General features: G+C 38.3%; 1 protein-coding gene across 6 annotated transcripts in view; it reads right to left on the bottom strand.

Annotated features, from left to right (window-relative positions):
- Positions 1-17882, bottom strand: part of ARHGAP15 (Rho GTPase activating protein 15) — a 318635-nt gene that overhangs the window by 288983 nt on the left and 11770 nt on the right. For 4 of the 6 annotated variants that reach the window (NM_001008476.2, XM_025152213.3, XM_025152211.2 and 1 more), the window contains exon 2: positions 14504-14680. In NM_001008476.2, coding sequence (NP_001008476.1) covers positions 14504-14665 — 162 coding nt within the window. In that variant the 5' untranslated portion in view covers positions 14666-14680. Of the gene's footprint in view, positions 1-4742; positions 4893-14503; positions 14681-17882 lie in introns of those variants that run through there. The other 2 variants (XM_025152214.2, XM_046943635.1) reach the window with 2 other exon arrangements.

Raw genomic sequence — 17882 nt, 5'->3', positions numbered from 1 at the left:
AACAGGCTCTCAAGTCACATCATTTTGGTTTTCCAAAGGAACTTAAGATGATCATGATCTGTATTTCTACAAAGATAAAATAAATAAATCACTTTGAAAAGAGTTGACCTAACCGCACACAGATGGCAAATACTCAGACTTCAATTTTGTGAAACCAGTCTTTAGTGTCATTAGCCATTCGGTCATTATATCTACTTCATGGCACAGAGTTCCCAGAGCACACTAAAACGTAAGGAAAAGTGGATATTTTGTTTTTATTCTTGTACTGTAGAGTTATTTTCCTCCAGAAAATATAATTTTGTCCAGAATCCACTCTTTCTCCTAAAACAAATTTACCCTTCAAAAAAATAGTACTTTTTGCAGAACCCCAAAATCACACACAATACCAGTATGAGAAATATTAACATTGGTATTTTATTTGAACCCAGATGTTTGATTTATAAATGAATTACTTGATCAGCAAAATTATTTATTTAGGAGGTAACACCATATTTGACGGGGCCTTGTTTCATTCTGTGTACCTGCCCTACCTGAACTTATTACATGTAAGATTAATAAACCATTGAAATTTCAACATTCCATCTTTTTCATTATTTGAAATGTATTGCTTATATTTTGGAACTAACATTTTAAAACTGAGCTAAATGCAAATAAAAAATATTGGGGTTTTTTGCATCTTTTGGATGAGCAAATGGCAGCTGAAAAATAAAATGTCTCCTTTTCTGGGGGGGTGCATGCATTCATGATGTGCATTCAGTCTGTTTATTAAGTAATCATATCTGGATACAAGTGTCAACACAATTTATGTTTTGAATAATATGAAGCAGATAACCTCAATTAACAAGTAATTAGAGTCATTTTCCTATTAAGCAGTTTCCCTAATTGTTTTTGAAACCTGGAACTAAAATTGTAATAAATAATAAGCGGGCAAAACATGTCCCTGCATTAGCTTAATCCAGGCTTTCCATGGAGCCTGGGAAAAACCAGCAGAGATAGGGGCTGAACACCCAGGGTGCATGTGGTACTGATGGACAAAGCAAATGCTGTTTTGTGTCTGCAGACCTCAGTGTAGCCCACAGTTTTCTGCACTTTTCTTTTTCTCCTTTTTCCTTTTCTCCTCTTTCCTTTTTCTTTTCTTTTTTTCGTTCTTTTTTTTTTTCCTGGTTTCTTATATGAACATGCAGTGCAGGAAGCATTACTGTGAACTGACTGGAGCTTAGCAGGCAAAAGCTATCCCACATAGGGTATCACCTCTACTTAACCACAGCTTATAACTGTGCAAATTGACGCATCGTGTTCTACCACAACAGCATTATATATATACATATATATCTATTTATGTAGAATAATAAACATTAAATGATTTTCCCAAAGAAGTTCTACAGAACAATTTGTGATTTTCTGCTTGCTGATTGTGGAAAACAAACAAAACCCACGTTTCCTTTGATATCAATATTTAAATATCATCATTCAATGTCATCAAAGAATAGAAAAATGTCACATGTATCTCTCTGCTTATACTACAGAAATTCATAGAAATTACCTATCTTGCATTATAGTTGTTGCCAAAAATGAGGAGAAAAAAAATCTAGTTGAATCCAAAAAGAAATCCAGCAGCTGCTCTTCACCCTTGGCCAAAACAAACAAACTAAAATCTAACTGAATCTAACCCAGAAGTTCCAGAGGGAAGAAAAAAAAATAAAATCAAAGGCAATAATATTCTCTTCGCTCACAAACTCCAACCTTATTTATTGCCTCAGGCTTGTGTCACAATGGCAGCTGGAGAGCTGATAGGATACACCAATTTCCCCTGAAGATAGGAAGGAGAAAGATTTCTTAAAGTCCATGAAGGAACCAAAGTACCTGTGACTGCTGTAAGTAGGCTCCTCGTTAGTTCGCATCTAACTTGACCGCACCTTCCCCACAAATAGATATTGGTGGTTATCTCCATCTCTACAGGATTTTTTTTTTCAGCCTTGGCAGAGTGCAGGACATATATTTTCATCACTTAAAAAATTTTCAGGAAGGTAATAAATCAAAAAATAATAATAAGCCAACACCCTAAGAAGATACCCAGAGAAATTCCAGGAAGAAATCTGGCAGCTGTAGAAGGACATGAGCTGTTCAAAAGAAATACAAACATTTAAATAATATATCTTGCTAGAAATTAGGCTTTGTGAGAAATCCCATTGATTTCTCTTAAGTCATTTTATTAAAAGGTCTATTAATGCTTGGCTTGCACTTTGTGGCTATGAGAGATGTTGGAACGAAGAGCTATCAAAGGTGGCTATCAAAGTTTTTTTCTTTTTTTCCATTTAACTTTTCCTAACTATTAAGCTGCTCATTTTGTGGAGACAATCATTAGTGTCTTTAATGTGAAACAAAGCTTCTGGATAAGAGCAGCTCACTGAAGATCAATATGAGAGATATCATTTCAGTTACAGCTTTAATAACTGTAACAATAGGGAGCCTGGCATCGCTGGCTTTATGCATTAATGTAATTTAGAATCTACCAGGTACAAATCTTATCAAGCACTAGCAGCGACCACACTGGGATTTTCTAGGTAAGGAAACTGCGTGATAAATGGGAAGTATTTTAAAGGTAAATTTTCATGTAATTTGGCTCATATGCTGTAAAATTTTGGAAAAAAAAAATGATATGAAGAAAAAATAAAAACAAATAAGATGCTAGGAATAGGATGGCAGGTTTTCAGTAACTTGCAGTGCCTGAGCACTGAGTGCAATGTGCTCAGGATGTACTGGGCTGTCTCTCTTGTTTAGATCATCACAAGGCTCATATGGCACACAAGATGGAAGGGTTAGGAGATTTAGCCAAATTCAATGTAATTAAATATTTTCTGCTAACCTCCATACGTAGATATCCTTAACTATCTGAATATGCTTTGCATGGCTTTCAGGTAAGACACAAGAGATACAAGGAGCTCCTTCCTACCTCACACCTCTGCAACAAGGACCAGGCTCCTCCCAACAAGCCAACAGAACACCCGCTCTGCAGGTGAGGACAACCCTTCCTCCAGCCAAATTCACACAGCTGCAGCAAATTCAGCCCCCTGCTCTGCGTCTCCCAGTTCAACTGCTTCCAGCTCCCCACTCACTCCATGCTTTTCACAACCACTGACTCACTGCCCCAGCATTTCCTATGCTTTTGAGATGTTCACGGTGCTGCCACTTTTACTCTCCTGTAATAGTTTGTTGATGGTCACGTTAGTTCTTTTCCAGCTCTTCAATTTCTTGATGAAAAATAACTATTAAAAAAAAAAAATCACACCTCCCACCTCCCCAAAAAAGAAAATCAGTACTAAAAATGTTAAAACACCGATTTTGGATCTTCTCTGCAAAGTTATTCTTGAAACCTGATGCAACCGATTGGCAGTTCTTTAAACAATTTGTTTAACTTGTGTCCAAATGTCTTCAGGTTTTAGTGCTTACAGGTGGCCACTTCAGATTTACACTTTAATTTTGTGAAAGATCTAGACTGGGAGCACTGAATTTTCAGTTTATCATTTGCTGATAAAAAATGGAAAGCTCAAAGTTGAAGTAGCCAACTACTGAAAAAGAGTTGGCACCTGGCACTTTAATTTTTAAACATTGTTTGTTTGGGATTTTTTTTGTGTGTGTGTGTGTGTAATGAGATTATAAAATAAGAGTCTGACTTCAAATTCACAATCAAGAAGAACGAGCTCTTAAGGATAACAGAACTGCTGATGTAAAGCTCAGTTGGTCCAAACCCCAGGTCTGATCCAAATAAACAAAAGTTTGGATGCTTGTCTGGGTTTTCTACCTGCCTTGGGGCTACGAATGTCATGAGAACAGATTCGCTCATCACAGCTGCACTGCTTCCATTTCTGGCCATGGCTGAAATACCCAGGAAAACAATCTTTCTTGCAGAGCTCTGGGAGGCAAAAGGAAAGGAAAATGCGATAGAGTATTTCACAGCCCTTCAAATTTGATTCCAAAACTGGAAGAAGATGCAGACATTAGAAAGGATGGAACGTTTTTGCTGGTTTTGTTTGTCGGCTGTACTTCTAAATGTAAGTTTTTACTGTAACTTTCAGACTATGTGGCAGCTCAGATAGACAATAACTGGGAGAAAAAAAAGATATTACTGTGTGTGAAGTGTAGCCATACTCAGTACTCTATTATTAGTCTCTGAAACATTAAGAAAAAAATATTTTTTTAAAGGCAAATACTCTACTTTTTTTTCTTTTGTGGGGTAGAGCCTTAGGCCCTTTGAGGGGAAAGGCTTGGATTCCACTTCTACTATGGATGTGAAATTGCTGTGCATGTATGCACAGGCATCCATGAACAAAAAAATCACAGATGATCAACACCTGCTTCCATTAATGATGCAAACCTCACCAAACAAGAAATCAAAAAGAAAATAAAATATTGCCACGTTAACGTGGCTGGATCAGATCCTACAGTTATTTTTCCTGCAAAAGAACCGCTGGCTTCAAAGGGGATTTGATCTGATTTAGGGCAGGAGAATGCTGCTGTCAACTGTCTAAGAATAGGCACACTGCCTAACAAGGACACTCCGCTGTCTGTTTTAAAATCTCTTCTCCGTGTATTAAACAACATTTAGTGTCCATGTCCCTGTATTGTGCACTAATGCGTGTATTTAGGGCATGCACAAAATAACTTGATCCCCATTTCATCGCATCAGTAGTGCAATAATTTCAGTGCAATAATAATAAAAACACAAAAAACTGCTTCTTTACCTCTCCTGTCATGTTGTATTGGGTCACGTTGTGTCACATGATGTGATGTAATGTAACTCAATGCAAGGAGACACATGTCCCTTCTCATTGGAAATTTAAAGAAATGGAGCTTACTTTTCCCCTGTGGGAAACTATGCAGGTCAGGTGCCCAAGACTAGCTATGGGAAGTTTGATATCATCTCAGTTTCAGTACCTACATATTTCAGATCTTATGGCATTTTGAAAGGAAGCGTGTTAGATGCCACAATAGAGCTGTAATACAGTACTTAATAAAGATAAAATAAGAGAAACATAATTCCACAGCTTATGTTCCTTGTCACAGTGTCCATTGACACATATTACCAAGGAGACTCTTTTAAACTATATTTTAACCGCATTTTTTGAAATACATATTATTAAATGGGAAAAGCCTGAGAGAAATCTAATGCAGCTAGAAACCACATGAGTATAGAATCAAGGGAAAAGAACTGATTAATGAAGGAGCCAAAACAAGATTTTTTTGATGAAAAATAGTGAAATAGTTAAGCACAGTAAGTATAGATAAGGAAAATGTACAGGGCCTGGGGCCAAGTTCCCCTCTCAGTTACACTAGCAATAATTGTGGAATAATTCTGTTCCAATTAATAGAGATAATACAATGAGAATAGAATTAACTAAGTAACGAGCATGATTGAAATGTAACAGTCAACCCAGCTCTGAGGCAGACTTTGGAATGTGTGCAAAGCAGATAAGCATCATCCCCAATCCTGCAGAGAATCAATCCTCAGTCCAGGTAGAGAAACAGAAGAATCACTAAAACTTAGATTACTTAGAAACTTAATTAGAATCACTAAAACTCTAGACAGGCCAACATCTACGTTGGGATTAGGAGAAATATGACTAAGTTCCTTCTCTACTTGGTTGTAAAGAATAAATACAGGAGAAGACTGTCATGGAAGTCAAGTAAAGTATTAAGTAAATAGTGTTCATTCTCTTAACATTGTGGCATATTGTTATCTCACAACTGTAACAAAGAGGTATAGATTTGATAGAACCATCCAGCTTGAGATCTTTAAATCCACGCATCAACTTGACATACAGAGTCTCATCACTAAATCACACCCTCAGTGCCATGTCCACCCATCTCATAACTCCCTCCAGGGTGTGGACTTGATGACTTCCATGAGCAACCACTTCCAATGCTTGACCAGCCTCTACTGGAAGAAATCCTTCCTAATGTCCAACCTAAACCTCCCTTGGAACAACCTGAGGTCATTTCTTTGTGTCCTATCTCTTGTCACCTGAGAAAAGGGACGGACACCCATCTTTAGTTTTCCTACTAAAAACAACAACACAGAGATGTACAGAATGGACAGTGAAATAATAAGATGGTGCAAACATTTTCAGATACAATCATTTAATGCAAACTCATCATCGTCCTTTGGCTTTGAACAAGCTAAGACATAAAAGAGAAAATATTTGGAGTTGCTACATTTCATAACATTTAACATCAAAGTCATCATTGTTTGCACTATTTTGATGGAAAGAATGAAGGTGTGGGGGTAACTTTTCCATTTTCTATCAGTTTGGAAAACCAAGAGTTTACTCTCTGAGCGTCTTGGAAAAAACAAAAACAAAAAAGGATTTACTGATGGGCAAATAATGCAGTGCTTTCCTTTTCCAAAGAAACTCAATAAGACAATTAAACTTTGTAGCAGTAGACTGAACCCAAGAGCACTGAAACATGGTAAAAAGTCCATGTTTTGGGGAATCAGCAGATGGATATAGGCAGAGGAACAAGGACAGTTTCCATCACATTTCCAGGAGGTACACATGCCCCGGGGATGCCAAATGAGGGTGGGAACTGCTTCAAACAATCTTACAGGGTGCATACAGGGTCCTGCCCCGAGCACTTGCATCTATGGGGACACCCCAAGAGCCAGATCCTTGAGTCTCTAGAGCCGCTTAAGACAAAAAGGGATGGAAAGAGGTGAGCACAGATATAAGGAAAATACAAAACAGAAGAAATAAGAAATGTTTTTTTATATGGTAAATGAAATATTTTAACTACTGACATTTTTCCCCCTCAGGATATGAATTAGAAGAAGAGAAATGTCACAGCTGCCAAAAAACAAAACAAAACAAAAAAAACAACCTCTGCTTTTTTAGTCTTTTTTTCAGTTTATCCTATCAGCTTTAAAGTATATTTACATCATAATCTTTACGAAACTCAAAAAGAAGTTTGTAGACTTTGAAGATCCTATCAAACATCCCCCAAACTGCAGACAACTATATTAATGACAATAGAAGCATTTCATTCTTTCTCCAGATCCTACGAAAATAATGGAGAAGTATTAGCAAAGAGGATGCAAAACTTACTAGCAATGCATTCAGTTAGGGAGGTATTTCATTACCATTTCAGGTACTCGTGTTTTCAAGTAACAGATAATGGGAACCTCCAGATTTTGGAGTCAGTGGTGCTTTTCCCATCTGGCATCACCCTGGCTATAAATAATAAATAAACATATAATAAATAAATAAATAAATAAATAAATAGCAGGGGGGAAAAGAAATAATTAAAAAAGGAAAAGAGAAAAGGGGAAAAAAAAGGAAAAAAGAAAGAATATAATTAAAAAGAAAGAAAAAAGAAAAAGAATGGAGAGGGGAAAAAAAAAGAAAGTAGAAAAGAGTGGAAAAAATAAAAAGAGGAAAAAGAAAACAAGAAAAAACCAAAAGAGAAAAAGAAAAGAAAAAAGGGTGAAATAAGGAGGAAAAAAAAGCCATTTGGGCCAGACTTGCGCTCCACAGCAGCAGCGCAGCGGCCGCTCCAGCCGCGATCTCCGGTGCTGCTCTGCCCCCTGGTGCTGCTGCAGCTGCAGAGCAGCCGCGCTCGGGCTGCACACTCCGCTGTCACTTCTCACTTTTCCGGCAAGTTCAAGGTCAGTGCCTAGCTATTTTCAGCTCATCTCTTCTTGATCCATGCAGAGAAATGACAAGGTAACGTGATTTGGGGTCAGCTGTATTACAGGAACCGTTACATAAACGGAGAAAGTGGAAATCAATCCTAGCTGACAGTGTCTTCAGGATAATCAGCGCTCACTCCATGCCGCTGTCAGCTCTCCTGCATCAAACACCATGTTACTTCTGTCAGATCTCTTTAACAAAACCTCTTTCTCACTTTTGGCAAAGTAAATAAATATTCCACTCGGGCTTGCATTTAGCTCATTGTTTAGAGAACTTTAGCACTCTGGACTCGCAGAGTCCCCATTTCTGCAGGAACGGACGTCGTACCCTGTCACGTCCATCACTGCCTACAGAGGGTGTTGGCAAAGAGCCTGATGCAGTCCCCCCTTCTTCGTGGCTTGTGCCTTATCTCTTCCTGCAGACGACTGTCCTCCAGTTCTCCATTCCGGAGCTCAGCTCCCAAAGTGCTTACCTAACCCGGCCGCATCAGGGCTTCTCCTCTAACATCTTAGGACACCTTCCTCAATTTGTCTGATTACCATTACTTTCTCTGAACCGTCTCCTCCCGTAACTAGACATCTTCCCTACCGCAGGATTATGAACATATCATTTCACAAGATGTGCCGCGTTCGCCGCGTCGCGGTGACAGCACATGGTATGTCAGTTTAGGGAAAGCACAGCTATTCCATCCCACCCACCTTGTGCTCCCATGGAACTGCCAAGCCCGCAGTGCTCCTCCGAAGAACCATTTACCATAATATTAGTTGTCAGTAAATTCAAAGACGGAACTCCTAAAGCTATAAAATGGATTAGAAGCAATTTAAAAAAGAATTAACAAACTAGAGTAAGAGTATACTGTCAACAAACAAATGCTTCATCATAGCACTGTAATTTGGAATTTTAATTACCCCTCTGCTTCTGTAACAAAACAATGTCTGAACTGGCAGCCATTTGAATCTCTCACAGGTCATTGAGCATTCTAGTTAATTACTCTATGAATAGCCTGTTTTTCTCCCCTCTGGAAACACGTTTCTAATGGCAGTCAAGGTCTGACAAATGTGTCATCTACATAATTAGCTAGGAAGCAACACAAAACATTAAACATGCTTTGTGCCGACAACTATCAAAACATTTCATTTGTTGTCAATTATTCATTACTTTGTAGGTTCTGAAGGGGTTGTTATTATGGAAATAAGTCCAGATGCTAACAAGGTTAGAGTTTTTTATTCAAATTAGTAATCAGAGGGCTAACTTTAAAAAATGTATCCCGTGCACATTCATGGCGCCGTTCAATCAGTACTAAATTATAAACGAATTTAGTCAAGTTCAAGTTAAAATAGCCATGGCAGAGCGCATACACTAATTTGTAGAGTTGCATCTCTCTTTGAAGTTTTAGGATCTAAGCTGAAGTAGCAAACTTTCAGAACCTTTGGCAAGGCTAATTTGTGCCTGGTAAATAGAGTAAAGATTTTCACAGCGTGAGATAATATAAGATTGAAAAAAAAAAAAAAAGAGAGAGAGAGAGAGAGAGAGAGAGTAAGAAAGAACGAAAGAAAAAACCTGGAGGTTTTTTGAACCCTTTTTTTCTAACCCTCTGTCACTGAGCAAAAGTCAAAATCAGCATTTCCGACTCGTCTGAACTTCAGTTTGGTTTAACGAGGAAGCCAAACCAGCTACATTCACCACTCCCTTAATGGAGCTGAAATGAGTTTATGCTCGCTTTCAAGAAGAAATAGGTAGTGGTCATTTCATTTTTCTGTGATCTCATTATGATGCTGTCTATCAAGCGACACAGCTGAAATGGTACAGGGAAAATGTGTGGACGGTAAATAAAATGGGCTGTTTAACAATAAAATTAACTTCTTCCTTTTTAGCCAAGATTATCTGAAGTCTTAGAGAATACATATATACAATAGAGAATACCTTCTCACAGGGTATACATAAGGAAAAAAATGAGGAAAAAGAACCACCAGAAAAACAAAAGGCTTTATTCTGAGCCTTGCTCTGACATGGAGCTGAAATAACGCCTGCAGTTTAAAAGAAGATCCTAAAAAAGGGCTGAGAGCCAATTCCCATTGCCCCAATTGGGAAACTTGCTCATTGAAGTAAACGGAACCCTGAAATATCCTCATGCACTCAGGCTCTGCTTTCAGCAGGATGAATGGGGAAAATGGAGCCAATGAGATGGGCAAGTCGGGATGACACACAGCAGATCTCAATTCTGAAGGTACAGAACCAGGCTGAATACAGCAAGAGGACATATGGCGTGTTTCATTCCTCATTCTCCTGCTCCAGGAAGGAGAAAGATAACGTTGCTAAACAGATACTTTTTTTTTTTTTTTTCCAATTGCTATTTCTGTGTTTTGTGACAATACTTATGTTCCAGAATTAACTCTGAACCTGTGCTTATGGACTCCTTATAAATGTAGATGTATATCTAATGGACTAGTGCATGATGAGGATAGAATTTGGAGAGAATAAGGCCTGAAGAGTCACTGATAGAACATAATAAGTCAATAGTTGTCACCTTCCACTCCAGCTATGAAAGCAGGAGGTTTTCTGCTCCTAGAAATATTTTATCAAGATTTGTCTTTTTTTTCCTCCAGGAATAAAAGAGTAAACTGGGAAAAAATGAATCCTCTGAAACTTTCCCTCAATAAACTATATGATAAAAGAAGCTCTGATGATTTCTCAGAGATTGAAATAATCCATTTTCAGATGACACTACCCATAGCAATGAAACCGAAAAGAGGGCTGGAGTCTGCCTTGTAATTAACTTTAAACAGATAACATATTTATGAGGAAGTCAAAATATTTTGGAAGCCGATAATCCTGTAAGCCTTAACATGGTATAAAAACAACAAATAAATGCAAAGTGTTACTGTTACACATGCCTGCCTGATCAATGGTTTTCACATATTGATCTATAAATGGAGTTGACAGTCTGTGTTGGCTGCACATTTTCCAAGCAGCTCTATTTTTGTACAAAACCAATACGGGCAATTACCTTTGTTTGAGATGCCAAGTCTTATCAATTCAATGTGATTTAGTGTCATTTTAATTAAATATCAGGATCTACTTCAGGACAATCTATACAAACAAAGCCTCAAACTTGACTATAAGCTTGATTTGAAGTAAACATGTACAAGCCCCGAGATTGTGAAATATGGCTCAAAAACTCTGCTAAACAGAAGGCTTATATTTTTAGCAATTTTATTTCTGTCTTTTTGGCTAGCCATAACTTTGGCAAGTGTGCTACAATCACAGGAGTAAGAAACAAAGGAAGATTGCTTCCCGCTCCCTGATAACGTATTAGAGGGAGAAATCAACTTACCAGCTTAACCTCATCAGAAAAAGCTGTAATACATTAACATTTTGGAATGTCTAAATAGGCTCTAATTCTTAATACAGGCACCAATAAAAAAAGACGTTTCATTGTTTGAAGTTGTTCTGAATGAAGCGAAATGCACTTCCCTGGGGTTTAAGAGATGAAAATAGCAAATATTCATTTACGTTGCTGGTTCAGACACTAACATTAAGCACAGAAAGAGCCCTTGCTTACCACAGTGTGTGTCCAGCTTCGTGATTTATGCTCTTTAAACTCTACGTTAATATCCATTTCAACCTTTGCACAATGCTCAAGCATTTCCATAGCAAATAAATAACAAAAATCCCCAAGAACCCACATTTCACTTTTGCATGAGTTAGCTCCTGCCTCCCCCATTTGCATCTTTACTACCACAAAACGCACAAGTGCATATGGCCCCGCTGATGTATGATGCATATCCTTCTTTGTCACACTGCCGAAAATAATCTGTCCACCTTCAGAAGTATAGCCCCAGGTGTGCTTAGGAGCATCACAGCCAGTACTGTAGAATACAACAAATCCCTTTGAGAAAACTATGTATTTTCTTCTCCATAATTCACCAGCGATCTTCCTAGATTTGTGTCTGTTTTTTTGCCCTTTATGCCCAGAGTGTTAATTTTATTTTTTTTCAAGAGAGTTTTATAAATATATAGTTCTGCTGATTGTTCAAAACGTGCCAAATGCTGATTGCCTTAATCCACTGGAGTCAGTGCGTTTTGCATAAGTTAGGTAAAGAGGATTTGACCCATTTATTAATAGAATTATAGTAGGCATATGCCTAATATGGGCAGAGACAGAGTAACATGGAGTCCCTTATTCAGTTTTTATTTCAGCAGAAATAAAAATCTCTCCAATAAGACAAAAATACACAGTTGACATAAAACAAAAAATAAGCAATGATCAGTGGATACTTTATAATGATCTGAACAGAGGCAAGCCCTTCAAAACTGAAGATTTCCAAACAGGAAATCGAGTTAGATTTATTTTTTATTTTTTTCCTCCCTTCTAGCACAAAATAATTGGTTTAGCCTAGCACACGGGTAATACACATCTTTCAGCAGGGGTCTGCATGCTTCCACATGCAAAAGTGAGGTTTGTGAGTGTACCAAGAAAGTATGTCATGAATTTTTAAAGAGGATTACTGAATTAGAATGTACCTGCGTGTGTTTGTGTGTGTGTGTATAAGCTGAGCCCTGCTCTTTCCAGCCTCATGGATGCCAGGGACTGCTCCCCCCATTGCTTCTGCCTAAATCCTTCCCAAGTCGCATGCACCAATCCAGATTTGCTGGCATGCAGTTGACACGCAATTGAAATTTCAGTGCTCTTTTAACTCAAATTGCACTGCATATTATGCAAGTATTTGAAAACACTGGGATCCTTAGGAATTTTGCTTTTGGTTGGGGTGACACCAAACAACTTTAAGGGGCTTATGGAAGCAAATATGCCCAAACACTTTCAGTCTGTCAGTATCTAGTCAGAAAATTTGGTGTGGCAAAAAGAGATGAAAAGAATCGAAACAGAAAGGAAATTAGTAGCATGGCAAGCATTCAGTCTATAATATCAGAGCCAAGATTGCTGGGTAAAATGACATATACATAGTAAAGCTCTGCTTTTAGATAATTAGCTACTAAGCAAATGCGGCACAAAGCAACTTTTCAGCTCTCGGCCAATGAACAGATATCGTACCTGCAATGGTTTTTGGGACACAGAGGGAAATATTTATGTTTCATTTAACTTTTTAGAGCCCTTGCTCTGTAACAGTCCTGCATACTATCCCCAAAACTAAAGTTATGTAACAAGGTAATATCAACAATGAGAAACTGCATGATAAAATCCTGCCCAAAAGTGAAAAATGCTAATTTTGTCTCATTTAGCAGCTGGATACAGAAATGCTCATTAGTTTTAAGAGGGTTAATCCTTTTAACTTTTGCATATTGATATGCCAATTATGCCTAATTGTACAAGAGGCATCAGTCAAGGTAATAGTGCATAAACACATGAAAGTTATTAAGTACATCCCAACATGTAATAAAGTAGGTGTTAATTGGTAGCTGAGTTCTGCAGGCTATTGAGGTGGATAATTCATTGAGAGATGGATCACTTGTAATTTCTCTACATAATTCCTTTTGCAGTCTCATGCTGTGATGTTTTCATGCTTGTCAAAAACAACTGCAGCCTAGTGCCTTTTGTTAAACACAGCCAATAAAATATGTTAGGCATCATTAAATATACTTAACTTTTAAACTTTTTCAAAGGTACAGTTCTTCCCAATAATACATTATAGTATTCCCAGTAAATTACTATAAGCATCATCTCAGGTCTGTACTGGTGGAACATTTCGCTTCGGATAAAAAGGAAGCAACGTGTTGTGGGAAACTGTAGGAATTGTTCAAACTGATCAGAAATGATATATAAAAAGTGATTTTTGTTTGTTTGTTTTTCAAAAACATGTAATGTTCCTGAAATAGGTTCAGGTATAGCAGAGAAATATGGGAATAACATTGGGAATAACAAATGTATTTCTAATGAAGTTTGAATTTTGAGTTTGAATTTAGGGTAGAAAATTCAGCTGCTATAATTGACTTTCTCTACTTAGTAACTTGTCTAGAAAGCTGATTATTTCATTGGAATGCAATATATGAACAAAGCAAAAATTAATAGCTTACATGCTTGTGAAAAGTGACCATGACTTGGGACTCTGTCCCCAGCCAGCAGAGTTTTCTCCCTTATTTGCATGCTCTGAAAACAAAATGGATCTGGAGTCCAAAAAATGGCTAACACTGCATAAATAATTTTGTAACATTATATGGCCTCAGCTGCAAGTTGCCACTATTATGGAAGAAAATTAACCAGGGGAGACTCATACCAATCAGTTTGTTTAGTAGCTCAGGAGGAGTACAGGGGCAGGGACACAACTGGTGGAACAGTTCATTGCTAACTACTTAATTTCAGGGGGAAAAAAAAAAGTAATAGATAAAAAATGAGTCAAGTCTTTCAACTCTGTCAACTATTAAAATATTAAGGTTTCTTCAGTGCTTGATTTTGCGGTTCATTCATTCTTACAGCAAGCCTCATTCTTCTTACTGGCAAAGTTATCCTTTATTTACAGAATTATAATTTCTTTTTTTTTTTTTTCTTCCTTTTGCCTGGTTTTCACCTGTTTAGAAGTTATCTCTGATACCGTAAGTATTATCCCCCACAGGAGCTGTATTTTAGTACTGTAACACTCGAGAGTTCAAATGTGATTATTCTGGCCACCCAAGACAAATTCTGTGTTTCTGCAAAGGAAAATTGTTCTTCCAGTGTCCAGCCGTATTCTTAAAAGTGTAATAGTGCCATTAAATCCCTTTGTGCAAAGGACTATCATGAAGCTGGTGTCTTAACCACACCCAAGATAACTCTGACTTTTTAAAACTCAGAAGACATGAAATATGAGGAGTATTTTACTTACAGGCTCAAGGACTTTCACATTGTCAGACAGAATCATAGATTTGCTTTGGCTTAGTCTGTCATGGTGACTGTTGGCGTTTTTGATCCTCATTTGAACAGCTCCTGTACTGTGGGAAGGATTTGGCTTTTCAGAGGCCGTGTCAGAAGTTGTAGACCTTTCCATGGCTACTGGGCTGACCTGAAGAACATAAAAATGAGTATTAGTCAAGAGATCCTTCATGCAAAAAAGTATCTGTGCTGCTTATATGTTGTTACTGTAATCAAGAGAAGTAATTTTTCTGGCAACATCTTGATCATCTTTGAACACCAGGATAACTATCAGCTGTGTCAGTCTGCAGTTCTATTATTGTCCTTATCACTTTACCCATTCAACTGCCTTGGAAGACTTGGTTTATGTGAAAGATTATCCTTATCTCAAAAGCCATTCTCCTGCGTGGTGTAATCTCCCTGCAAGCCTCTCTCATGTCCAGCTGGCAGCCACTACACTTTGTCTTTGGCCCTGCTCACACAACACATTTTAAACCTTTCAAGGGAAAATGACATGTTTTGAAGCCAATTAACATATCTTACCTCCACAGTTTGATACATACATGTTACAAGTGCACTAAAGAATCACATTACAACCAACACTGCTAGCATCCTAAAGTCAAACTCTAGGTTTAAAAAAAAAAAGAAAAAGAAAAAGAAAAAGAAAAAAAAAAAAAGAAAAAAAAGACAAACAATCAGATACTTCATTTTTAACTATTTTAGCAGCAGTATGGATGAAATTTTTGATTTTGCTCTCAGTTTTAAAATTTTGAAGTGAGGAGATGGTTGGGCACGTTAGCTCTCATGCTTCAAGAGCAACAGTTTGTAAGCAAGGTCTTCCCAACCTCTGAAAATGAAACTCTCTGATTTCACAAAAGTCCATTTCTAAGAAGGCTTCAGAGCAAAGGAAGATAAGGTGATAAGGCACTAATGTACATGAGGAGTGCTACTGCATGTCCTACTATAGTATGGACAAGACTATGGGGCATTGTGGGGGTGGGAGGACACAGATCTCATACCTTTATCCTCTCCTGGTCCCAGTAAATCATTTTCTTCCAGAAAATGCCCTTCAGCCACAGATGTGGAAGAAAATAACAAGAGGTCAAAGTATGGCAGAATGGCTGAGGCTGGGAGGGACCTATAGAGGTCATCTGGCCCAACCTCCTGCTCAAGCTGCATCACCACAATGCCCAGAACTGTGTCCAGATGCCTTGTGAATATTTCCAAAGGGATTTCAACTCATACAAGCTGAAGACACAGAAGCATGAAGAAGCACAGCAATATTGAACAGAGAAATGAGAAGATAGTGCTTCAGTATTAGGCACCGCTCACCTAATGTTATGTGCCATGATAGAAACACTAACTTCCAGGCAAACAGCAAAGCTCATGCTCTTTGTTTTCTGCATTGAATTAGTTACACAAGAATCCCTACAGAAGTTGTACCATGGAAGGAGAGGAGAAAATACTGCTAAAGCTTTTACCTGCTACTCAGTTGTATCCAGTTCCATTTCTGCTGCAGTACTGATACTGGGACAACCTATTGATGTGGACCTTTTGGAAATGGCACTGGGTGTTCTTCCTCCCTGAGATGCTTCTCCCCACCCATCAGAGCATCCACCACTCAAAGCCATGGTGCAGAGATGCCCTGCCATTCTGGCAGTCAGATCTGCAGCAATTATACGCAGAAAAACATTTTTCCTTCCTTTGAAACTTGGAGAGTCAAACCATTTTGTATTTCATGTTGGTGTCAAAGCAAAATCACTTCCCAACAGATTTTCAGAAGGCTCCAGGCTGGAGAGCTGATCAGACTTGAGAGACTAGAGCAGAGCTGGCTGTGTCCCTGCTCCAACGCTTGGCTCAAACACATCCCTAACACTTGCTTCTGAAATCCTCCACCTGTAAAACTCTGACATATCTCCTCTTGGGAGCGTTACAGGGTGTAATTAAGTATTCTCTGCCTGATGTTTTCAGTACATGATATTCTATTAAAAAAAAAAATTAAAAAAAAAATAGTACTATGAGAAGCTCGTGCCCCGGATCTTAAGTAGGAGCACCATCAGTAAACTCCAAGTCTGCAAAGACCTCTTGATTTTAATCTCATTGAACCCTAGCTTATTTTTTCTGAAACTGAAACTAATTCATACACAGTCTGTTATAATGTGAAACACTGAAATTACAAGAAACAACACACACACACACAAAGAAAACAAATTCTCAGCATTTCTCCTCTCAGAGTTTTTGTCTTGCCTGTAGAGCACAGTGAGATTGTGCAGAATCTGAAAGGCATAATGTACAAAAGTTGCTGCCTTGGGATTTCCAGGTAGAAACCCTTTGCTGCCCAGCGTTACCAGCTCTGTGAGCCAGTAGATGGCACCCTCAATATGAGCTCTGCAAATGCTCTTGCAGGAAGAATTTGGTAGTAATCACAATCTGTCCTTTTTTTTTTTTTTTTAAATTATTTCCAGAAAATTACAGAGAGGGAGACAGTCAGGAAACAGATATAACGGTAACAGAAAGGAGAGGAAGGATCCAATCTGATGCTTTTACGATCTGATGTTTCCAAACAGTTATTAGCATGGCTGGGGCCAAGCTCAGGCTGGTTTTGCAGGGGAATTTGTTTCCCTTACTTTGGAAGACAGAGCTGCCAAGCCCTGCGCGACTGCTTATGAGGCACTTCATGTTCATTATATAATTAGCTAATTTGCCTTTTGGCAAACAGTTAGCATCTGGATATAAATTTTAGTTTTGAAACCTCCTACGGTTGATTTGTTGGATTCAGGCATTGAACCAAGGCAGACTTTTTTTTTCCTCCTTTTGTTTATGTGGGTTTCTGGAGCAAAGGGGCAGCAGAATTTTGTGTGATTCACCTCAGAGAAAAGGAACAGGAATACACTGAAAACCCTCTTAGAAATACATCATCGGAGGCAGTGTCAAAAATAAGTAGCAGCACAGATAAGGGTGGGAAAAAGCCAGGAGGAAGTACAGGTGCAAAAAAAGGCCCTAACGTGAGGTTGGATGGATGATAGAGAAGGGGAAAAGTGAGAAAGGACAGACTTAATTTCTGGAAAATGAGAAGATCAGATTACTTATGTAGCAAGGAAAATCACATAGATGAAGGGACAAATCACATTTCTATCTGGAAGAGCAAAACTAAGTCAGTCATACACAAAGAATCTCTTGGAGATTGCCTCAGAAGTTCAAATCTTTCAGTGGAGGAAGGAAGAGGCTGTACTGACCATGAGATCAGCAGCCTCAGCAGGTCAGCACTTGGGGCTGCTTCTCCTGGGAATCTGTCCTCTTGTTTGGGATGCTTGGAGGTATATAACACAGCACCAGCATGGTGAATTGGGCTG

Source organism: Gallus gallus, chromosome 7 (assembly GCF_016699485.2).
Source record: "Gallus gallus isolate bGalGal1 chromosome 7, bGalGal1.mat.broiler.GRCg7b, whole genome shotgun sequence".
NCBI classification, from domain to species: domain Eukaryota; kingdom Metazoa; phylum Chordata; class Aves; order Galliformes; family Phasianidae; genus Gallus; species Gallus gallus.
This window is presented reverse-complemented; position numbering and strand designations above follow the sequence as displayed.